This window comes from Ziziphus jujuba, chromosome 2, assembly GCF_031755915.1.
Source record: "Ziziphus jujuba cultivar Dongzao chromosome 2, ASM3175591v1".
Lineage (NCBI taxonomy): Eukaryota > Viridiplantae > Streptophyta > Magnoliopsida > Rosales > Rhamnaceae > Ziziphus > Ziziphus jujuba.
The window spans coordinates 15,824,665-15,848,361 of NC_083380.1; the positions used below are offsets into that span (position 1 = coordinate 15,824,665).

At 33.1% G+C, this 23,697-nt stretch overlaps 3 protein-coding genes across 3 annotated transcripts; 1 reads left to right on the forward strand and 2 right to left on the reverse strand.

Annotated features, from left to right (window-relative positions):
• Positions 1-1,015: 1,015 nt before the first annotated feature.
• LOC107418757 (DExH-box ATP-dependent RNA helicase DExH3) lies at positions 1,016-12,119 on the forward strand. The gene is made up of 19 exons (XM_016027462.4): positions 1,016-1,638; positions 2,735-2,889; positions 2,981-3,068; positions 3,301-3,537; positions 4,392-4,487; positions 4,708-4,896; positions 5,226-5,385; positions 5,466-5,596; positions 5,883-6,056; positions 6,138-6,410; positions 7,601-7,795; positions 8,334-8,537; positions 8,735-8,804; positions 8,919-9,067; positions 9,739-10,047; positions 10,446-10,505; positions 10,603-10,755; positions 10,844-10,954; positions 11,117-12,119. Exons 1-19 carry the CDS (start codon positions 1,204-1,206, stop codon positions 11,606-11,608), a joined length of 3,681 nt encoding a protein of 1,226 aa, XP_015882948.3. The 5' UTR covers positions 1,016-1,203; the 3' UTR covers positions 11,609-12,119.
• Positions 12,120-12,148: 29 nt separating this feature from the next.
• Positions 12,149-14,649, reverse strand: LOC107418751 (oleoyl-acyl carrier protein thioesterase 1, chloroplastic). The gene is made up of 6 exons (XM_016027455.4): positions 14,064-14,649; positions 13,799-13,932; positions 13,454-13,567; positions 13,187-13,361; positions 13,032-13,100; positions 12,149-12,911 (listed from the first exon to the last, which is right to left on the reverse strand). The coding sequence occupies exons 1-6, from the start codon at positions 14,442-14,444 to the stop codon at positions 12,549-12,551; spliced, it is 1,236 nt and encodes a 411-aa protein (XP_015882941.4). The 5' UTR covers positions 14,445-14,649; the 3' UTR covers positions 12,149-12,548.
• Positions 14,650-19,083: 4,434 nt separating this feature from the next.
• On the reverse strand, positions 19,084-21,238 carry LOC107418752 (beta-1,2-xylosyltransferase XYXT1). Its single transcript, XM_016027456.4, has 3 exons — positions 21,071-21,238; positions 20,614-20,973; positions 19,084-20,455 (listed from the first exon to the last, which is right to left on the reverse strand). The coding sequence occupies exons 1-3, from the start codon at positions 21,207-21,209 to the stop codon at positions 19,299-19,301; spliced, it is 1,656 nt and encodes a 551-aa protein (XP_015882942.3). The 5' UTR covers positions 21,210-21,238; the 3' UTR covers positions 19,084-19,298.
• Between the last annotated feature and the right edge of the window lie 2,459 nt (positions 21,239-23,697).

A 23,697-nucleotide genomic window follows, 5' to 3' on the forward strand; every position in this document is an offset into this window, starting at 1 on the left:
AAACTAATTTATCTAGAAATATTATAAGTGGCAAAGGTTCTGGGAATAAGAGAGTTATAGAATTAACTTAAGCCTTTCAAAACAGTTAAAAATCGAGAACATCTAGAAGTATATTGTAAGTGACAAAATTGGAGGTTTTAGGAATAAAACAGTAAAATGGAAATAACTTTCCACGTTTCAAAGAGTTGAAAATAGAAAATCATGATATTTTCTAGAAAATTAGAAAATCATGATGTTTTTCTATGTACGATGATGGAAGTTGTCATTCAGTTTAAGATGATACAAAAGAAAACAATATAAAATAATAATTCAATTTCAAAAAATCACAATTATCAAATATATTCTCTATAAAATCAAAATTTGTTGGAGTATAAAAGCAGCTAATTAATATACATGATTAATGTTAAGACATATTAAATTATTTTTCAAATGTTATTGACAAATAATGTGATATTATTTTATCATTTAGTGAATTAATATAAAATAAAAAAATCAAATTTTAATTAGAACAATGATAAAAAAAAATAAAAATTAATAGAGATCATAAAATAATATCCTATCATTTGCTATTTCTTGGTATATGGAATTAAACATATGGGTGTACTGATAAGTTTACAGTATATATGTTTTGAAAATTTTTAATCTGTTTTTTTGGCTAAAACATGTTTTAGAAACTTTTGAAGTTGAAATTATAGGACTAATTTAATTCTCATGATTTATTTACATGGGTGTACTGGCATTTTGTAGCTTAAAAATGTCAGAGAAAATGTCTTTTACTCATTTATTTATGAAAAAACAATATAATGTCAAAAAAATAAAAAAAAAAAGAAAAAAAGAAAAAACCAAGCGTATGGAGTTAAAGCTGCTTGGGTGGCGATTCAGCAGCAACATGTCCCTAGGACCTTTTTGGCTATTTACAAAAAAAAAAAAAATAATAATAATAAATGAAAAATAAAAAATAAATTTAAATTATATTAAATATTATGTTTAAAAAAAAAAAAAAAACTATATATTCATTGAAAATACAGACTACTCCAGCTCCGGAGGCAAAAAACCTCAGCAGCCACAATTTTCTGTTCAACCAAGCGTTGCACAGAAACCTCTCACTCCCCACAAAGAAATTTCACTGTCAAAAACCCTAATTTTGGCAAATGAAACCCATTCACTGCAACTGAAAGAAATAACAAACCCCACCTCCCCAGAATGCCCTGCTCAGCCATGTTTCAGGGCTATATCAGAACCATGTCGCTCACACCCACCACCACCACCGCCACAGCCACCACTTGCATGGTTTTCCGCAGCAAAACCCTCCATTGCAATAATCTGAAGCATTCCTTGTTGAGTTTTGTCATGAGGCACAACAAGAATTCCTTCCACACTCAAAGGTTATGTAGGTTCTACTGCACAAATGGTCACGTGGGTCTTGGGGGTTTCACGTGCTTATCGTCTTCTTCTTCACGGACCGTTGAGGTTGATTGGCGGCAGAGACAGAGGCAGAGGCTGAGACAGAGGAGTGTTGATAATAATATGCTTTTTTGGAATCATCAGCAGAGTTTGAATTATGGGAGGTATGCTTATCAGGACGTTTCTAGCAGCGATGACTCGGATATGGAAATTGGGTCTTCTCGGAGCCAACTGGTTAGTTTTGGTGGAAACCCGTTTTCTTTGTTGGGATTTCTGAATGTTTGAAGTTAGGGGTCTGGATTGTGATGGGATATGTTATTACTTTTTAGCATTTGCTTAGTTGAAAAAAAAAAAAAAAAATAGAAGACTGTTTTTCAAAGCAAAATATGGGAATGGAATTTGTTTTTCGGAAGCAAAGGAAACTGCTTTTGGAATGTTGTACATTGGTTTTCATTTCCAGTTGTGATGGAAGCCAAAGTTTTCTGTTTTAGTTTGTTGTTATGCTTATGGGTCTCGATAAATCAAATTCTAATTGATGATATGGGTAGTATTCTTTTTTACCAATTACCCATTTTTGAAAAACATTGTGGTGCCGTTTTGCCTTTCTATCCATATTATGGCACATCCAGAATGTTTCTCACTGCTAGGGAAAACATGGATGAGTTTGTAATATTCTTAACCTTGTTGATTTCTTTCAGTCCTACATTAATGCATCATCGAGGAGAAAAAATGAAAAAAAAAAAAAAAAAAGAAAAAAAGAAAAAAGAAGAAAAAAGGAGGAAAAAAAAAAAAAAAGGGCCTCTTAGTTTGAAGGGAAGCATGTCTGTTTTTTCATTAGAAAAAGTTCCAAGTTAAAACTTTTGGGGGAGCCTGAAATTTTCTGCTAATGGTTTTAGAGTGAAAAAATGATAAAAGAGGGACGTCAATCAATTTATGAAAAGAATGATGAACTACTAGAATAAAAGTTATTAAATGAGTTAGGGACCAAAATTGTTTATCTATCAATTTCCATATCCCTTTTGATTCTGATTTTCAAATTCTTGATATGACGATCTGATTTCTAGAATATATTTTTTTCTTCAATGCTTTCTAACACGTTGAGGATCATTAGGACAGCCTTGAATTTGGAATCAAGTTACAAGGTTTACTTTTTAGAAAGATATATTATTTGTGCTGGACTGAGGTGTCAAGTATTTTCCATCAATGACATGCTTTTTTTATTTTTTAATACTGTTGTTGATTTTATCTGTAAGTGAATGCTTTCTAGTTTCTAGATGAAAGATGCATGACTCACGGATTTATACTGGTTTTTATTCAACGTTTATGGCAGGGTGCTTCTACCCTTGATAACATTAATGAATGGGAATGGAAGTTAACAATGCTCCTTCGCAACAAAGAAGAGCAAGAGGTAGTGTCTAGGGAGAAAAAGGACAGACGAGATTTTGACCAACTTTCAGCACTGGCAACGAGAATGGGTTTGTATAGGTATACAAGGTTTTTAATATTACCGTATGCATTTGCATACTTTTTAAAATTATATTGCAGGACATCTCTTTAATTGAATTAATTTTTGCAGCCGTCAATATGCTAAAGTAGTTGTCTTTAGTAAAGTACCCCTACCAAACTACAGGTCTGATCTGGATGATAAGCGTCCACAGAGAGAGGTATTTTATTTTATACTTGCATTCCATTTCTTATGTTCTGCTCAATGTGATTTTATTTAGGAACACTTATTTGAGTTGAACACTTTGTGGAAACCTAGACCCTAAAGTAATTTTTAATTATTTTTTATGGGGTTGTTTTTTAAACACTAGTTTCACATAGTGTTGATGTTATCAAGTTTTGTAGTTTACTTTCTGCTTTCAGTGTAATACTAACTTTTAAAAACATATATAGGTGATCTTACCTTTTGGATTACAACAAGATGTAGATTCTCATCTTAAAAAGCATCTTTCTCAAAAGCCAAAGAACAGGGAAGATAATTCCTTGTCAAGATCAAGCAGTGATCTAAGTACCGTTACTGATGAGGGGCTTTACGAGCAGAAGGAGCCATTCGTACAGAATAGTGTTATAATGGAGAAAATTCTACGGCGTAAAAGTTTGCAACTTCTCAATCAGCAGCAAGATTGGCAGGTATTTTTTTTTTTTTTTTTTGATGTGTACTGTATACTTTTCTGTCTTTGTATATAGAGAATAAAAGAAAAATACTTCATGAAACTCTTCCCCCTGCATACATGAAAGAATATTTTTTATTGTGGTTGTTGAAATGCAGCCTTTTTTTTTTTTTTTTCCCCGTCCATTTTATTTGGTTTAGGGCAGCTTGTCTGCGTTTTCAAAGATATTCATGGAGGATTTCTGAATATGTATTGTAAAATAAGTCAAATATTACAAGTATCTTTTGATTTCCGGTACCTTAATTAGTCAAGGAAATTAATTCCTAATTCTATGGTTTCTCTCAGGAAAATTTATCACTTTCGGGGGTTATTATTTCATTATTTTAATTGGAACTCCATTTATGCCAGTTAATAGGACCTGATTTAATGATCCTCCAAACTTTTATAAGTTATCAATGGATTTAAAATATTTTGGGAGTGGAGGGATATGAAACTAAATTCTAAAATTTAGAGATTAGGTTTTTAGAATAGTAGTTACGCTCTTATAGAATTAAAGTTTTTTCTGTTGTTATATAGAGGATTTCACATTCTCAGTCTTTTAGTAATGTCAGAATTTTGATGCTTTAATTGGGAGTCGTTTGTTTATGGTAACATGTACTTCAGAGCAATTTGCTCTTATAAGGCGAAATCAGTGGCAGTGTCTTTTGAATCTTTCTGACAGTTATAAATTTAATGAAGCTTTATAAATCTTTTTTATTATTAAACAATTTCAGTTTTCTCATCATGTAAATATGTACCCTTTTTTGTTTATGCAGTGCTTTTTTACCCCTTCTAAATATTTAGAATTGTTTTAAAAAGTATCATTTTCTACAGGACTCAGTGGAAGGTCAAAAGATGCTTGAATTTCGTAGAAGTCTTCCTGCATATAAAGAGAGGGGTTCATTGTTAAAAGCCATATCAGAAAACCAGGTTTGTTCTGATCACTTGATATTTTGATTGATTGGTTATGGTTTATAGCCTTTATTCTTATATATATAAAGATATTTGAGTGTTATTGAATGGCATCTGCTCTTCATTTCCTGAGGGTTTTCTTTATGGCTAGTATATAATTGGTTGTATCTCCAAGTATATTGCTTCATATGACTATGATAGATTCATAGCAGAAAAAATGATGTTGGATTTTGGATAGGTTGTTGTTGTGTCAGGTGAAACTGGTTGTGGTAAAACTACACAGCTTCCTCAGTACATTTTAGAATCTGAGATTGAAGCTGGTCGTGGAGCTGCATGCAGTATTATTTGTACTCAACCTCGGCGAATATCCGCCATGGCTGTTTCTGAAAGAGTTGCTGCTGAGCGGGGAGAAAAACTGGGGGAATCTGTGAGTTTTTGAATATTTTTATTTTATGCAATGTGCATCTTACTCCAAAATTCTAACTTTGTCTTATAGCATTTAGTCTTTTTTTTTTTTTTTTTTTGTAAGGTAAGTTTAGCTTGGAACATTTATTTATTAGTTAATTTTTTGTAAGAATTTATTTTTTATAATAAATGCTAAGTTGTCTATATGTACATACACTTTTATATTATATGCAGCTCTGCTAAGGTGCATACCAGGTATGCACTGTAGAAAACTTAATATCATATGTGTAAGTGTATGTGTGTGTGTGTGTGAGTATATATAACATCAAAGTTATTTCTCTTTTTGTAAAGGTTGGTTACAAAGTTCGGCTGGAGGGAATGAAAGGGAGGGACACTCGGCTTCTCTTTTGCACCACTGGCATATTGTTGAGGAGGCTACTTGTTGACAGAAACTTGAGAGGTGTTACACATGTCATTGTTGATGAGATTCATGAACGTGGAATGAATGAAGGTAATTTTTGAATTCATCCGTTGTCTGTCTGCTGGTATTGTCAGTTGTGTTTTTTACTCTATGGTTGTTATTTGTGCCAGATTTTCTTCTCATTGTCCTGAAAGAACTTCTTCCTCGTCGACCAGAATTAAGGTTAATTTTGATGAGTGCAACCCTAAATGCTGAGCTTTTCTCTTCTTATTTTGGTGGTGCTCCAATGATGCATATTCCTGTAAGTTCAGGAGCTAGTTAGTGGTTACTACTTTCTCTTTTGTAATTTTGATTTGAATGAATTATGAGCTTCATGAGCAAGTAAAAATGGTGAAATTCTGTAACGATAAAACTGTTCTAGAAAGCAACATACTGCTTTGGGATGCTGCTTTTCAGCTTTCTTTCTTTTTTTGTTTTTTTTCCCCTTTTTTGGAGAGCAATATATCCAACATTTCTCCTTTTTTTCCCTCAGTCTATGTATGGTATGCTGGACTCATGTTTATGTGGCTGTTTTTGTTTATTCACAGGGTTTTACATACCCTGTTAGAGCATATTTTCTTGAGAATATTCTGGAAAAGACTGGATACCAGTTGACTCCATATAATCAAATTGATGATTATGGTCAAGAAAAGTCATGGAAAATGCAAAAACAAGCTCAAGCTCTCAAAAAGAGAAAGAGTCAGATTGCTTCTTCAGTTGAGGTATAGAAATATTATGCATTTAGCTGCTTTCATTGCAACCTGTGGGTTATGTTATAATTTATAATATACCTTTTTGAACAGGATGCACTTGAAAATGTAGACCTCAGAGAGTATAGTGTAAGGACTCGGGAGTCTTTGTCCTGTTGGAATCCTGACTCAATTGGATTTAACCTCATTGAGCATGTGCTTTGCCACATAGTCAGAAAGGAAAGGCCTGGTGCTATTTTGGTTTTTATGACTGGCTGGGATGACATAAACTCTTTGAAGGATCAGCTCCAATCACATCCTCTCTTAGGCGATCCTAGCAGGGTCTTGCTGCTTGCATGCCATGGTTCCATGCCCAGTTCTGAGCAGGTGACCTCACTGTTTGCCTTTTGTTATGTTCTCAATGCTTGTTACAGAGAACTATTAGAAGATGTTAAACTCTTCTACTACCACATTGTATTTTCAAAATGCTGATAAGTGATAATGATTTTAATCTGAGCAGATGCGCTAGCAAGGTTTTAGTTATTAGGTATTTTTGTGTATAAATGATGCAAGATGGAAACAACCTCTGAAAACTTATCAGAGAAGAGGAAAAACAGATTCTAAGGCCCAAACATTAATTTGGCATGATCTAGGACAAGATGGGCTTATTTGGGATCTTCAAGGATTTTAGTAGATTAATTTAGTTTCCTATTTTTAATTAGAGCATTTTATTATTTAATTAGGTTTCCTATTGTTTTCAGTTTCTTAATGTTATTAGTTTCCTTATTTAACTAGGTTTCCTATTATTTTAGTTTCCTAATATTATTAGATGATTTTAATATAAATAGGGTTCTTTGTAATTCTGGGGCAGTTAATCAATATTACAAGAATTTTATGAGATTATTTTCTCTGGTTTTGTGTGATGCAAAACAAACTTAGGTGTGATGCCTAGGGTTTTGGGAGTGATTCCTAAAATCAATCTAGTGTGATACTAGAACCCTATCTATTTTTTTTCTGTTTTTTTTCTTTCCCTATCTGTCCTACATCAATAAAACGTAGCTCAAAGCGAGGGCAAGGGGACTGAGTTCCTTGAGGCCTTTTTCTTGAAGCCTGATGTAGATAACTATGCTTATCATGTATGTATGGGGTGTTTAATTAAAATCGTAGGATTTTTATTGTTTTCACTTCTCTTCTTAATTCAAAATGTTGGTGAACATTTAATGCATTTAGGTTTTAGGATTCTTGGCCAAAAAAATGACATCAGACATAAACTAATTTTGTTTTTTTTAGTTCTAGATAGATTATGGTAAAGGATGGAGCCTACCTCTCTACGTAAGGCAATGCTGTCTTAATATAAATAATTATTGGTGCTCTTTTACATGATTATGTAAGCATTTTAAAAAATGATGTATTGCATCCCAGTCAGTGTTGAAAAGGACCATGTACATCATTTCATTTCTATATGGAAGTTTAGGTAGGAATTTTGCCATCATTTGCATTTGACTTACACATTAGAATAATGTCATATGCTTGACATGTGATTCATATAATTCTTTTTTGTATCATTTTGTGAACAGAGATTAATATTCGATAAGCCAGAGGATGGAGTGCGGAAAATAGTTCTTGCTACAAATATGGCTGAAACTAGCATCACTATCAATGATGTGGTTTTTGTGGTTGACTGTGGAAAGGCTAAAGAGACATCATATGACGCACTAAATAACACACCTTGTTTGCTTCCATCATGGATCTCAAAGGCTGCTGCTCGGCAAGTAAGAATTTTCTGTTAACAATCTGATTATTTTGATAGTTTATGGGTAAATCTGGGTTATACCATTCTAAATTCTGTTGTAACACACTAAATTCTATGCTTATTTGTTTTTTTTTTTTTTTGTTTCTTCTCCCCCCCCCCCCCCCCCCCCCCACAAAAAAAAAACATTGTGGATAAATATGCAAGTAAATTTGCTTTTTGGTGCACCAACTTGTCAATGCTTCTTGGTCCATAACTTTGTTTTCTGTATGTTGATAATTTAGACCAAAATTAGGACATTAAAATCGATGAATACAGTATATTAATTTCCTATTTATATACTCTAAGCTAGTTTGGGGGAAATCAAATTATTGTTTCATATTCATGTCAAAATCTACTATAAAAAAAGTCAAAAATCTGGAGCTTGAGGTTGGGTACCATAGTTGATAAAGTTCAATCTGAGTTTTCTCTTTAAAGGCCTTCTAATCTTTTCTGTAGTCTTGATGTTCCATTGGGTGATTGAACATGAATTGGTAGTACTTTTTCATTTGTGTTTGCAGAGAAGAGGAAGAGCTGGTCGTGTTCAACCTGGCGAGTGTTACCATCTCTATCCCAGATGTGTATATGATGCCTTTGCTGATTATCAACTGCCGGAGCTTCTGAGAACACCATTACAGTCTTTATGTTTACAAATCAAAAGCTTACAACTTGGAAGTATTTCAGAATTCTTGTCTAGGGCCTTGCAACCACCAGAACCTCTCTCGGTAAATGTCAATGTGCATTTGCTTTTTTTTACATGCATATTCATGAAACTTAAAAAGATTATGTGATCTTTTTCTTTTCTATTTTGGTCCATTATGTGGTGGTTCTCACTTTGGTGTTACCTTACAAATGGTTCAGCTTCTTCCAGCAGCTATGTGTGCAAATCTTAATAGTTCTTCAATTTGTGCTTGTTTTGTAGGTTCAAAATGCTGTAGAATATTTGAAGATCATTGGGGCTTTAGATGAACACGAAAATCTAACAATACTAGGTGAATAATATTTATTGTTGTATTCATGTAGTACTGTCATTCGCTTTCTTGTTTATTAGAGATGTTTTATGCTACTGCTCTTGAAACCATAAACCAAAATTTCGTGCTTCACAGGGCGCAACCTGTCAGTGCTTCCAGTTGAACCTAAACTTGGAAAAATGCTCATATTAGGGGCTATTTTCAACTGTTTTGATCCAATCATGACTGTTGTTGCGGGATTGAGTGTCAGAGATCCATTCCTTATGCCTTTTGACAAGAAGGATGTAAGTGTGCTGTAACATTTTCAGTCAAGATTTAATATTCCTAGCCTGTCAATTTTGATACATTACCCCTTTAAATTTTTTTAAATAATTAATTCATATATACATATATTTTAAGGGCCAATGTATTGAACAACAAAAAAAAATTCGGTTACAAACTTACAATGAATTGATACCATTTTTTTTTTTTTTTTTTTGAGAATTATGGCTTAAATCTGAATTTCTGTTTACTGTTTTTGTGCGTAATTTTGTTGAATGTTGGTAGCCAGATAACTCTGTCCATCCTCGTTGGTAAACAATTTAGTTTATGTAGGAAAATATGGTGTATGCTCTGTTAATGGATATTTAGTTATAATGTGACTGTAATTTGAATTCTTGTTCTAGAGATTCTGCTATCCTATAATTTAGATTAAGCAGGTGTCTGATCTTAATATGTGGAAAGTAGGTGTACTTTAGAAATCGAAACAGAATGAGCATTGTTTAAGTCATCAAATCAAAATAAGAGTGCTTTAAAACTGTGGTTTCTAACGTCAATCTGAGAATGTGTGAGGGGTTGTTCTTATCGGTTTGGTGGGTGCAGGATTGGAACTAAAAATTCAACTCCACTAGATATGAATCGGTGATTTGTATTCATGTCATGTATTTACAAATTGTCTCATTTTCATCTTTTACAGCTTGCAGAGTCAGCAAAAGCACAGTTCTCAGCCCGTGATTACAGTGATCACCTTGCATTAGTCCGAGCTTATGAGGGTTGGAAAGATGCTGAAAGACAGCAATCTGGTTATGAATACTGTTGGAGAAATTTTCTATCTTCACAAACTCTAAAAGCCATCGACTCTCTTCGCAAGCAGTTCCTTTTTTTGATCAAAGATACTGGTCTGCTTGAGCACAATACAGAAAACTACAATATGTGGAGTCATGATGAGCATCTTATCCGAGCAGTCATCTGTGCGGGTTTGTATCCTGGAATGTGCTCTGTTGTGGTAAGCAACATATGTTTCCATATGATGCGTTCTTCTCTAGATATTTTTTTGCTTTTATTGGTTACATTAAAGAGTTTCTATTGGTTTGATTCCTTCTCATGCTTCAATCTATATATCATTTTTGTTTTGTGCCTTTATTTTATTTGTGATATTATTGTTTCCAGTGAGAAAAAATAATTGAACAAGGTTTTATGAGTGAAAACTTCTGTTTAATAAAATATGGATGAGTCAATTTTATTTTTATTTTTTTGGAAATAGAATATGGAAAAGTTAAATTGATTAACGTGTTTGAGTATTTAATGTTGTTTTCATATGTTTGCCTTTTGGAGAACTCCTTTTTGTTTTTTTCCATCTTTTTCCTGCTTATAAATGATGCGTTAAGTATTGTTGTTCTGCAGAACAAAGAAAAGTCCATAACTTTGAAAACAATGGAAGATGGTCAAGTACTTCTATATTCTGTAAGTTCTTTGTTTTTCTGGTTTAAATATAAGCACTGATATGAATCACATGCTTATTTTTACTTTTTTGGTTTCTAATAATGGACTGCATTAATAGAATTCTGTCAATGCTGGGGTACCAAAAATTCCATATCCATGGCTAGTTTTCAATGAAAAGGTGAAAGTGAATTCAGTTTTCCTCCGAGATTCAACTGGTGTATCTGATTCTGCGCTGCTCTTATTTGGAGGGAAAATTTCCAGGGGTGGACTAGTAAGTTGCAAAAATTTACTTGTGCCTACTTAGATGGATAATGTGTTCTTGATAGAAACACTGAATGCTAATCCTGTTACTTTGCTAGGATGGACACCTAAAAATGTTAGGAGGATACTTGGAGTTTTTCATGAAACCTTCACTGGCAGAGACATATATTACTTTGAAGACGGAGCTTGATGAACTGATCCAGAAGAAGGTATTCGGCTGCCATTTGTCACAGCTGAAGAAATTAATCCAGTTGTAGCTTTATAATCAACTATTTGTTTAAGTTTTCTCCAAATCATGCACCTGCACACTCTCTTATATGCCATGTGTTTAGGGCGATATAGTAACACATTTATGTGTTTCTTGTATGCAGCTTTTGAATCCCAAATTGGATGTACAATCTCAGATTGAGCTACTGTCTGCAGTAAGATTGCTGGTCTCGGAGGACCAGTGTGATGGTAGATTTGTCTTTGGTCGCCAGGTGCCAGTACCAGTTAAAAAAGCAACAAAACAGACGCTTCCTGGCACTTTGAGAGTAAGTGATAAAGGTGGGGACAGCAATTCCAAAAGCCTGCTGCAAACGTTGCTTGCTAGAGCTGGACATGCAGCGCCCACCTACAAGACAAAACAACTGAAAAACAACATGTTCCGTGCCACAGTGATCTTCAATGGATTAGACTTTGTAGGGAAGCCTTTTGGTAATAAGAAACTTGCAGAAAAGGATGCAGCTGCTGAGGCTCTTCTTTGGTTGAAGGGTGAGAGCCATGCATCTTCCACAGATATCGACCATATGTCAATGCTTTTAAAGAAGAGTAAAAAGAAAACTCAGAAAAGCACCTCATTTCACAGTTCCAAGTGGAGTTAAGCTGTTCGCAGAAAATCTAGAAGAATGATAACATATAACTAATGTTATTTTCTTGAAGCCGGAACTCCTGGTCCATGTTATAAAGTTTGCTGAATGGAATTTGAGAGGTCAATATCACTGATCATGGAGTGACATCTAGAACGGAAGCTACGTTTTGTGGAATCCATTACTGGTGCTGACCTTTTTCAAACCCTTATTTTAGAAAGGGGTGATAAAATATAGAAGGCATTCTTTGCCGGCAAAAGAATCCGTACTTTTGCAAAATGTGGTTATTTTTGCTAACATTCTTTGGAGGCAGAAGATGGAGAATCAGCCTACTTTCATTATAGTTATAGAAACACTAATTTACCCTATATTTGTTGTATGATAGATCAGAGGTCTAATTGATCCCAACATGTTGCGGCATAAGTTGTCTGCCTTACCTTCTGTATATACTAATGTCTGGTGGAGGAAGGATAAGCTAAATGAAAAAGAGCTGGCTAGAAATAAATTAGATCTTTAGAGACCAAAATCCATCTTCCTTCTAGTTGTGTGTGTGTGTTCTCTTTTTTTTTTTTTTTTTTTTTTTTAAATGTATAAATTTAATTTTAAGTCTGTTGGTTAAATTGCTCTTATATTTTGATAGATGGTATGTTGGTGAATTTTTGTGTTAGTTGTGATGATAGTAACTTCCAGTCCAGGTATTGCACTTCCAACTTTAAAACTTGTTACAATCATTTCAATTTCTTTATATCCTAAATGGTGAAATAATTTCTCGATTCTTGGGATTTGTGATATATATTAGTCATTTGCATCTTTGTATTGCACATGGGCATGTATGTTCGAACTTGACGCTAATCTCCACTTCTCATATTCATAACCAAAGTTCAGCATGGAAATAATTAGGAGAAAAAAAAAAAAAATCAGATGCTGGATTCGAATCTAGTAAAAAGAGATAGGGTTATAACATAATCCTCTGTACATTATGGCTCGTTAGGTATGGTATGGGGAAGGTGGTGATCTTTCTTAGCCATGTTGTTCTTCCTCTAACAATCTCTTGACTCTTTGACAGCCCTGTAATCTGGAGGAGATGAGTGTAACTTAGTGTGAATTTGATGGACTTCCCCTGGAGCACTTCCACTGGCAATGAGTTTTCTCTGCAAATTTTTATGCAACTTTCTTCTTCTGTTCTTTCCATAAACATTCCATCTTTATCATCAGGTTCGCTAAGGGATTGAACTGTATCTGAACTTCCACATTCTCTTCTGTATTCTAGTGTAATACTTGACAGTTGGTGGCGCTCCAAAAACACTTCTGGGATGGTCTGTAAACAAATAAATTGCAAACAAAAATGTCAGATTTCAGATTTGGTGCGTTTATGTTTTTTCCTTCCCAAAAGACCTTAAACTTGATAAGAATGGTTCATGGTAATGTAATCTTTTACCTCAAGCATCCATTTAACATACTTCACATTGTTCACATGCTGATTCATGTCCAAGTCACTTCTTTTTGGCTACAGAAAACAAAAGCATGCTTTTCATGAACTATGATGGATTATTTGGGTGCCAACAGATTGATATGATTGATTTCATTCTTTACCTTCAAATTGTGTTTCATATACCTTGCATTGTTTTCCAACTTCTTGATTGTCTCAGGTGTATTATTATTTTCCTGGATTGCTTTCTTATCGATAAACCAAGGAGAAATTTCGGCTCTCACCTCTTCAGGCATTTTCGACAGGCGTCTGGTTTCTTGGTTCATCATCACCCAAGTACTGTTAATAGTTTTAAGGTCATTAGACTGATATAAATATAGCTTCATTCACTCTGAATTTAATCGTTGAAATGAATGGTGATGAATCCATACCTGGTTGCACGTGCATAGACAAGCCCCGTGGCCTGGCTTCTAATAAGCCAGTCTCGGCGCATTCCATTTTTCCCTGATGCTCCCACCCATGTTTCCACTTCCATTACTTCCCCCCTTCACAATATCCAGTTACTTGAAAAGTTAGCACTATAGTTCTTGTTAGGTTGATTAGATATTGCATTTTTGGACTATATAATATATTATATATATATTCAGTCCTTCATTGGGGAAACCTTGATAGAATTTGGTGTGGACTCCAACATTATAGAACAAGTTGCGGGAAAAAAACCTCTTACAATATATATATTGATAATGAGGCCAATGATAATCAATTACAGGACTTACCATATTGGATACTGATCCATTTGAACTTGCATCCTTGTTACAACCCATATGAGCTTATTCCTCACCATGCCATGAGTAGCACCAAATCCATCACCCAGAAGACCAGAGACCCATACATGATTTAGTGCAGTTTCCTGCATATATTCACAGCAAACAAACAATGCCTAGATAATGAGAAAGATATTGATGATGATCAAGTTCCAATCAGCTATATACATAATATTATTAATGGAAGAATAAATAATGTTTTCCAAGTTTCAATTACCTGAAGAAGATTTAAAATGCTCTCTAATGTAGCGGTTTTATCAGCACCAACTTCGTATGAACGTATAACGACTGTCTGTCTGTATCCAACACCCCCTTCTATGATGACTCCCTGACGGACTGGATCAACCAACTGCTTCTTGGTTGGGATATTTTGCCGAGCACTAGGCAATGTTTCATTGACGTATGCAACTTTGGTTGCCATTGTTGCTCTTGCAATGTAGCTGCTAGTTTTCAAGACTTTTCTCATTGATGTTACAATGAGGCTACTAGGAAGTCTCGAAATACCGTTCACTTTGATGCTTAAATTTTGCTCATTTGGATTTCTAATGCAGTAGTATTTAGAAGAAAAAAGGGTTTGAAAATGTTGGAGAGAAGTCATTTTCTTGTTCTGTTTAAAAGAGATAGTGAAAGATCAAAAAGAACAATTGCTTGATTTTATAGGGTAAGAAGTGGACGGAATTAGCAATAAAGAGATTTAAGACACAGAATATTTAATGCACATGTTTCATAGACAACAAAAGAAAACTATGGATTTTCCCAAGAGTCTTAAGCATGGCGGTGTCTTAAACTAAATTGGCTGGAGCTCATAATGAAGTGGGGTTCATAGAAATGATCGATGCAAGAAAAAGAAACATAAGAAAAGGCATGTTTTTTTTTTTTTTTCCTTTTCTTTTTTGGTATTTGGTAACTATATATATATATATATATATATGTGTGTGTGTGTGTGTGTGTGTGTGTGTGTGTCATGGACATCAAATACGAAGTTGGTTTATTTATTTGTTTTTAGCTCCAAATAATGTGGGCTTTGATTTGTACAAAAAGCGAACCATTTGGTATCCACTGTCTCTCTACGTTATACCCTAAAATTTAAAGCTAAAACAAAGTGAAAAGAATGTCAAAAGTCAAGTATACAAGATCCCAAATGGGCTACTTCCAAAAAAACATCCCAAACAGGAAAACCACTATTTCTACACCATTTTGATGATGTTGTAGGCTATGCCTGAAGGTGGGAAAACACTTGTTTTATTTATTTATTTCATATAGAAAATGAGATTTGAATTTAAAATTATTATCTAAGAAAACAGTAATTTTATCACTAGACTATTCCATAAAAAAAAAAAAAGATTATTTTTCTTGCATTGCATATACAAAAATATGAAATGCATGCAAATTATCAACTTTTTAGAAAGTACTTAAGTCTAACTTCACAACTCACCTTCTTCTACAAGCATTTAATAATTTGTTTGCCTAACTAAAATACATATATATATATATATATATATATATGTATATTTATATAATTACTCGACAAGGTTGTGCATATGCATATATAACCAAATGGTAATGCTTAATTATTACGTGCAAACAAGGGCATTGGTTCAGAAAGCCATCACTTGACTTGACTTGCTAATTGTTCAGCTTTTGAAAAGGTCCTGCCAAGGTAGAGTTTGGGAAAAGGATCGAGGTCTAGTATTTTTCCTAAAGTTTCTAAAATTGTGGGTTAATTAGTAGTAATATGAAGAATGCCATATTTCTATGAAATTTTTGAAATTAATAATAAAAGAAAAATTAGATAATTCTTCTGTAAAGAAAGTGAGAATATTTGTATAATGAAGAAGCTGATAATCCAATGTCACAAACACATCTTTTTCTACACATGTGTACTAATAAGCTCAATAAGTTGAGCACCAAATTAAACAATTATATATTAGCGCTCCCACATCCACCCTACACCAGATGAACTTAGAAAAGTACAATCACATCATAAATTACAACAATGACTTTACAATAATTATTAAAGGCCATTATTAGTTTGAAGGTTTATTAGTCCATTTACAGAACACTCTAATGTCTGGCAAAATCCTTGTTTTCTCAAACAATAACTCTGAACTCCAAACCCTACTGTCAGATCCAAAAAAACAAAAAAAAAAAAAAAAAAAAAGGAAAAAAAAAAGAAAAAAGAAAAAAAAAACATTTGATGGTTTATACATTTCAATTTTGTTTCAATATGAGTAAACTCTGCAACAAAATGAATAAAAGCTAGGCTTAGTTGAAATTATGCAGTAATATGAAATGTGATCACCAACCTGGTTATAAAACACTGCAAATTTTAACCAAAAAACTGAAGTTTAGAGAAGGGAAAAAAAAAAAAAAAAAAAAAAAAATTAGAGGGAAAAACACACTTTTCCAGTTTTTGATTTAGAGAAAACATTAGATATTATAACTATGTATTAGAACTGTTCTATTGGATATTAGCAGGCAGCTTATGTTGGGCTCCTAACCCACTTACAAGTGCATTTAGGCGCCTATCAGTGCTCGGTGGCACTTAGTAGGGAAAAAAAACAAAACTGTAAATGCTAGTATCTTAAGCAACTTTTGTACAAAAAGATCGCTTTGAATCAATGATATTTGACAATGTTTATCTAAAAAACCATAAAACAAAACAATGGAAGTATTTGCATAAAAACTGCATTTTCAGGAAGGAACACCATGTTAGTACGCCCAGCTCCATGAACTCCCACTAACAGATCACAAGAATTCACAGTATCTGCATATTTTGAAATAATCTTATCAGCTTCTGCTACTATGACTTTGTATCATAAACTTTTAGCTATCTTATTAATCACTTCTATGTTCATGACAGACCTTGTTCTCTTTCTTGATATGATCAGAAGCTGAGGCTTTTTTCTGTTCATGACCATGTTTGATTCTGATAGCTTTCGATTTCCTTAACGAATAAGAATCTTTCAAAAAAAAACTTTGTGAAATCTGTCATTGAGTAGGAATGCTTTATAGGGTTAATACTCAACACTTTCGCATGTTGTTTAAGACCAATAGTTGCACTTGTGAAGCGATGGACTTCTTGCTCTTTTATCAATGTCTATCATCTTGCCTGGTGGAACTTTTCACTCCACCACGCTTGTTTATTTGATACAAGAAGTTGAACTTCTCCATTATATTGTCATGAAGTTATGAAAAGTGGAATAAGAACTTCAGTGAAGTCATGGACATGGTTTTCCACATAGCCTCTGAGCAAAAACAAAAAGGCTGGAACACTTTGATTTTTGGAGCATCTGGTGATCGCTTGGTTATTCTGATTTTAATGTCCAATTTCTAACATATCTCATAGCATTTGGGTCTTCTTTTCAAGCATACGGTTTGATAGTGCAGGAATTCTTATCTGTTTGAGATGACACAGTGAAAACTGAGGATGATTTCCATCAATCCAAACATCCATTTTGATCTCACGGAAATCTGTTCTTGGTTCCCCTGTATTACAAAGTGGCTGCAGTTTTTCTGTCACAATGCAGTACCAATATTAGAAAAGGTTTTGGTTAGAGACAAGATCAAATTGTATTTTATGTTAAATTTAATCTATTGAAGTTTGTAATGCGATTAGTTAAGCAGATCTTACTTAGTATCCCTGCATTCTGATTGCTGTTTGCAATGGCACCAGTGGGATTGTTAGTGTGATGCAGAGAAGTAGAACTTTCTGCATAAAGACACATTTTTGGACCCTTTTGTGCTCAATCCCCAACTTCTAAGCTTTGAATAGAGTTTCCAATTTCAAGAATCAGATTTTTGGATCCTTTTATGCTCGTTTCTGAATCACTAGGCGATAACTACAGTTTCCCACTTGAAGACTCACATTTCTAGATCTTTTTGAGGTCATACCCAAGATCATGTATTTCTTCAAAAGTTTTTTTAAGAAGTGTTTGTTTCCTTGAGTGATGGCATTTTGACACTAACTGTACCCAATAAGACCTGCAAATTCACTGCATAACAGAACCCAAACAGAACATACAAAAAAGATTAAATGTAAATTATAAGAAATGGTTGATGAAAATGTGTAGTAGAATTATTAGAACTTACAAGGTGGTTTAGGACCCAAATATGGTACAAGCAAAGTGCAAATGCAGAATATTATGTGCACAATAAATCCGTATCCTAATTTCTTTTGCTCATTCTTACTAAAGCTTCCATCAATAAATTGGTTTTTATTTATTATTTATTATTTATTATTATTATTATTATTTTTTAACAACTTAATAGGACACAATTTGCAAAAGTTGATAGTAAAATACAAGGCCCTTTCATTTTTATTTTTTTATTTTTTTTATTTTTTATTTTTATTTTTTCCTTCTTTTGATACATGGAAGAGCTAGGATAGCCTCAGTTTTGATTTAAAGTGGATTTTGAACCTGTTCTAGAATAGTCTCCTAATTAGGTTTAAGTGTATAATTAAGCAAGATTTGGATGCAGTATGTATGTGACAAATTGGAGGAGGTTGAGTGAATTTTCAATGAATTTCTACACAAAGGTTTTGTTACGCCTCTATTGGCAAGTAGGTTCTCCAAATTAAACAAAATAAAATGTATAGAAAGAGACCATTTGGTTGACCTTTGAGACCCAAACCACCAAGATTGGTCTCATTACCATTCTCTTTGAGTCCTCCCTTGGAGTTTTAGAGAAGGATTAAGGTCTACCCTGTTTCCTAGTTTCTAATATTTGTGGGTTAATTAGTAGTGATTAAAGAGAAGAATGTTGTACTTCTATCAAATTCTTAAAATTAATAAAGGAGGAATTAAGATAATGCTTTTGTTAACAAAGTAAGAATATATGTATGATTAAGCAGCTGATAATGTATGCATGCGTAAAAACTGCCTCCACAGCCACCCTGCACCAGAAGAACTGAGAAAAAGTGCCAAACATACCACAACATACAACAAAGATTAAGAAAGCCGATAATTATTAAAAGCCCTTAAAAGTTCTCTTTTCGGAAACAGTTTGGTGGCAAAGCTATTATTTTTCTCATACAATCATCATTGAATGTTGTAAACAAAATGAATAAGAGCTTGTTTTAATTGAAATTATAGGCAGTGATATGAAATGTGACTTCACAAACCAGGTTAGAACGGAAAAAAAGGAAAGAAAAAAAAAAAGAAAAAAAAAAAAAAAGAGAAAGAATATATAAGAAAACACATTTTTTCTGTTTTTGTTTAAGAGGAAAAATAAATACATGATTGTGTTCTCAGAATCTCATGGGCTATAGCTCTATGAATTTCACTTTAACATACATATGATCTTCATCAGCGGCCTCTATACAAAAGAGAACTCTGTTATTGATGACATGTTGACATATTTATTAACAAAACTATTAAAAAAAAAAATGAAATGGAAAAATAATCAATAAAGCTCAAGGACCATTATTTGTGATCTCTAAAACAAATCCCTAGTGATGCAGAAGCTTAAGAGCTTTTAACAAAGTTGGTCTAAACCTATTAACATTAAGATTTACATTTTGTTTGTCCAAATATATAGATCCAAAAGCCACCCAACCTTGCTTCTTAATTGAAGATGGATTGGTAAAAACTGCATGATCAATTGGGTATTGATTTATCAGTGTGCTTTCCTCTTTGGCTATCTCATATTCCAAGTACTTAAGCTTCATATCCGTCGCAGGCACTTGGAACGCAGTCCTCGCAATCCCTTGGAGCTTTCCAAGTGAAAGAATCTGTACAAAAACTGCATTGTCAGGAAGGAACACCATGTTAGTGAGCCCAGCTCCATGAACTCCCATTAAAACATCACAAGAATTCACAATTTCTGCGAATTTCGAAAGACTCATGTCCCCTGCTTCAGCGACAATCACTTCGAATCCCAAGCTTCTAGCCATCTTGCTAATCTCTTCTGTATTCGTGAAAGTCCTTGTTCTCCTTCTTGATATGATGAGAAGCCTTGGCTTTTTCTGTTCATGACCATGTTTGACAATTCTGATTGCTTTGGATCTGTTTAAGGAATAAGAATTCCTCAAAAACTTTTTGAAATCTGTCATTGAGTAGTAATGCTTCAAAGGGTCAATGCTTAGTTCTTTCGGATGTCGTTTTAGACCAATAGTTGCAGTTGGGAAGCAGTGGACTTCTTTTTCTTTGTCAATGTCAATAATCTTATACTTTGACAACCCTTTTAGTACATGTTGGAACTTTTCAATCCACCACGCTCGTTTATTTGACACGAGGAGTTGAACTTCTCCATTATACTGTCGAGAAGTTATGAACAGCGGGATAAGAACTTCGGTGATGTCATGGAAATGGTTTCCCACATAGCCTCCGAGCGAAAACAACACGGCTGGAACATTATGAGTTTTGGAGCACTTGGTGATTTCTTGGTTTTCTGATTTTACTGTCCATTTTCTAATAAATCTCATAGCGTTCGAGTCTTCTTTTCGAGCATACGGTTTGATAATCCAGGAGTTGTTATCTGCTTGAGATGAAACAGTGAAAACTGAGCCTGACTTTCCATCAATCCAAACATCCATTTTGATCTCACAGAAATCTGTTCTTGGTTCCCCTGTATTGCACAGTGGCTGCATTTTCTTTGTCACAATCTCTGTAATTTTGCAGCACAAAAGGTTTTGGTGTTTTGGTCAGATACTAAAACCAAATTGCAGTTTACGGTATCAAAATTTATCTATGAGAGTTAAATCAAATTGTGCAATATTTCGTTTAAGAAAGAAAGAAAAGCAAAATTAATTAATTTGTTCTTACTTGGTGTTTCTGTATGCTGACTGCTACTTGCTACCGGACCGGAGGTAGTGTCGGTGTGATGCAGAGAAGTAGAATTTTCTACTTCAAGAGTCACCTTTTCTGACCCTTTTTTGTTCAATGCCAAATATTTTTGCGGTGAAGTAGAATTTCCAGTTTGGAAACTCACATTTCCGATTCCTTTTATGGTAATTTCTGAATCACTATGCACATAACTAGAGTTTCCCATTTGAAGACTCACATTTCTAGACCCTTTTGAGGTCATTCCCACATTATGTTTTTCTTCAACAATTGGCTGAGAAGTGTTTGTTTCCTTGAGTGACAGCATTTTGTGATCAACACCCACTGGAACCTGCAAATTCACTGCATAACAGAACCCCAATTGAACTTACAAAAAGGTACAATTTTGATACAAGAAATGTGTGATGAAAAATAACGTGCAGAATTATTTTGGACTTACTAGATGGTACAGGACCCAAATATGGTACAAGCAAAGTGAAAAAGCAGAAAACTATGAAAAAGCTGCAGACAAATCCTCCATATCCTATTTTCTTTTGCTCATGCTTACTAAAGCTTTTTGCAATCATAGAATCATACATTTTTTAAAACTAATTGCATCAAATAATTACGAGGCTTTTTTTTTTTTTTTTTTGGGGGGGGGGGGGGGGGGGTATGTTGAAGAGCTAGAGCTAGCCTCAATTTCTTAATCAAAGTAGATTTTGGTTCTTTTAGTCGGGTTTTCTAATGGGGTTCAAGTTTGATGATTAAGCAAGATATGGATGCAATAATGTAAATGAATTAGAGGAGGTTGAAGGTGAATTTTTAATGAATTTTTGCAAACTTTATTTTGTCAGGTATCAATTGGCTAATAGAATCTACAAATTATACTAATAAAATGTGATGAAAGGGACCCTTGGTTAACTGTTGAGACCAAACGATTCATAATTGGTCAGAAGATTTTTCTTGCGTATAAATTTTGAAAGCTATGAACAATCCATATCTTGTAAAAAATTAGACATTGTAGTTGGTAGAAGGTTCCAACTTAAATTTTGTATTTGGAAAACAGTGATATATAGCGAATGGTTATTGCTATTGGAATATGAATATAGCAATTTTCGGGAATAGAAAATGTACCAACAAACACAAGAATAGGTTATTATAGGGAATAGTTATTTTGTTAGATTCTTCGACCTATTTTACAGAACAAATATATTCTATGTGAAATTATCTTGTCACGCACGATAGTACCTAGTAGTAATACCCAAGTAACCATTGTAGCAATAATGCACCTTTTCTTGATTAATTGACCAAATTAAAATTGTCATACGGTCTAACCAATAATATATATATATATATATAATATATATATATATATATATATATATATGTATATATATCCGAGGCAACTAAACATATATTTTAAACATTATAGTGGCTTTTTCACTGAGAATAATAATAATAATAAATAGGAATACTAATGGCTTTGCCTAGACCTCATATCCCCCAAAAAGACTAGGTAGACATTTTAATCATTATATTTATTATCATTATTATCATTATTATTATAATTTATCATTGGGTTGCATTGAATTCATGTTCTTTTTCATTAATGGAGAAGTGATCACTGTCATTAAGCTGTTCCCTCATGAGTATAAGTGGAAATAAACTTAAATGTGAATTATTTATATTTTTTTATAATTGGGTTACATTAAATCCATATCTTTTTCATCATTAGAGAGGTGATCATTGCCATTATCTGTTCCTTAAGGATATAAGTGGAAATAACTTTGAATGTGAATTATTTATTAACTAAGGTTAACAAATAACTTAAGAAAAACACTTTACTCTTCTTTTCTTAGGTCTTCATTGAAAAGAATATTGTAAAATTCAGTGTATTGCCGCCACGATATGTATTATTAAAATTTAGTGTTCATAGTGTTAGGTGTGCTACACCAACCCATTTGAAAAGGTACTCATGAACAAATTCATTGTGTGATACATATACATATTATATTTTCCAATTTTGACATGAGGAGAGGTCCATGAGAAATTTGAAGAGAAGGAAAAGCTACATCATCAAAAACCGGCCTATAATCATTTAAAAAAAAAAAAAAACTGAATTATATAAAAATGATACTATAGGCAATGTTCCCCATTAAAAAGTGAGCAACAAATATTTACCGCCAGTGGATCTATTATCAAGAGGTGAACGATTATTAGCTAGCAAAATTATATATATATATATATATATATATATAATACGCAAAAATATTATTATAGGCCAAGTTGTCCTCTATTTAGTGGCTATAAGCCATTGGTCATCCTTTGATGCACATGAACATGTACATGGAACCATGATTAATGGGCTATTGCCCACTAAGTGGTGGGCCACGTCGGCCATATATATATATATATATATATATATATATATATATATATATATATATATATATATATATATGTATAGTTCAAGCCAAATTAAAGACATTACTGTCTTGAATCAAAATGAGTAATAAAAGAGTTTTATTTATTTATTTTTGAATAGTTCCTTGTTTAGAGGAAACTTAAATGCGTTTTTATATATAAAAAATATGAACAAGAGATGTGTTTAGTTGTAATAATTCAGTAACCGGCCGATGTGTACAGCACTTCTACATATTGTAATTAATCAAATGATCAGAATTAATCATTCAAAACTAAATATATATGAATATATATGTATTCGTATATATATACATATATAATATCAACACATACAGTTTTAATTTAGTTATAATTTTTTAATTTAAAAAAAATTATGATACAGTTCAAATAAATCATTACATGTCGATCATATTTATTTTAATATAATTTTTTTATACTGTATTATAATTTTATAAAATTAAAATATTCATATGGGTAATTTTATATATATATATATATATGTAAATGAAAAGCATACTTTTTCCTGATTTTGACTGCAAGAACACGGTTATTTATTTATTTTTTTGGGTCGGTCATGAAATAATAAATTAAGACATGTTGTCGTTTCTGTTGGAAGGATTATTTCTATGTACATTTTGGCTCTCAGCTTCACATCTATGATCT

Bases quoted from the DNA above. Each gene is read 5' to 3' on its own strand.
- LOC107418757 (XM_016027462.4), top strand. From the start codon at position 1,204: ATGCCCTGCTCAGCCATGTTTCAGGGCTATATCAGAACCATGTCGCTC. The intron at 9,068-9,738 runs GTAAGTGTGCTG...CATCTTTTACAG, and splicing joins TGCCTTTTGACAAGAAGGAT to CTTGCAGAGTCAGCAAAAGC. The intron at 10,048-10,445 runs GTAAGCAACATA...GTTGTTCTGCAG, and splicing joins CTGGAATGTGCTCTGTTGTG to AACAAAGAAAAGTCCATAAC.
- LOC107418751 (XM_016027455.4), bottom strand. From the start codon at position 14,444: ATGACTTCTCTCCAACATTTTCAAACCCTTTTTTCTTCTAAATACTAC. The intron at 13,933-14,063 runs GTAATTGAAACT...GAATATATGCAG, and splicing joins GCATTTTAAATCTTCTTCAG to GAAACTGCACTAAATCATGT. The intron at 12,912-13,031 runs GTAAAAGATTAC...ATTTGTTTACAG, and splicing joins ATGTTAAATGGATGCTTGAG to ACCATCCCAGAAGTGTTTTT.
- LOC107418752 (XM_016027456.4), bottom strand. From the start codon at position 21,209: ATGTATGATTCTATGATTGCAAAAAGCTTTAGTAAGCATGAGCAAAAG. The intron at 20,974-21,070 runs GTAAGTCCAAAA...TCTGTTATGCAG, and splicing joins TTTGGGTCCTGTACCATCTA to TGAATTTGCAGGTTCCAGTG. The intron at 20,456-20,613 runs GTAAGAACAAAT...GCAAAATTACAG, and splicing joins TCAGCATACAGAAACACCAA to AGATTGTGACAAAGAAAATG.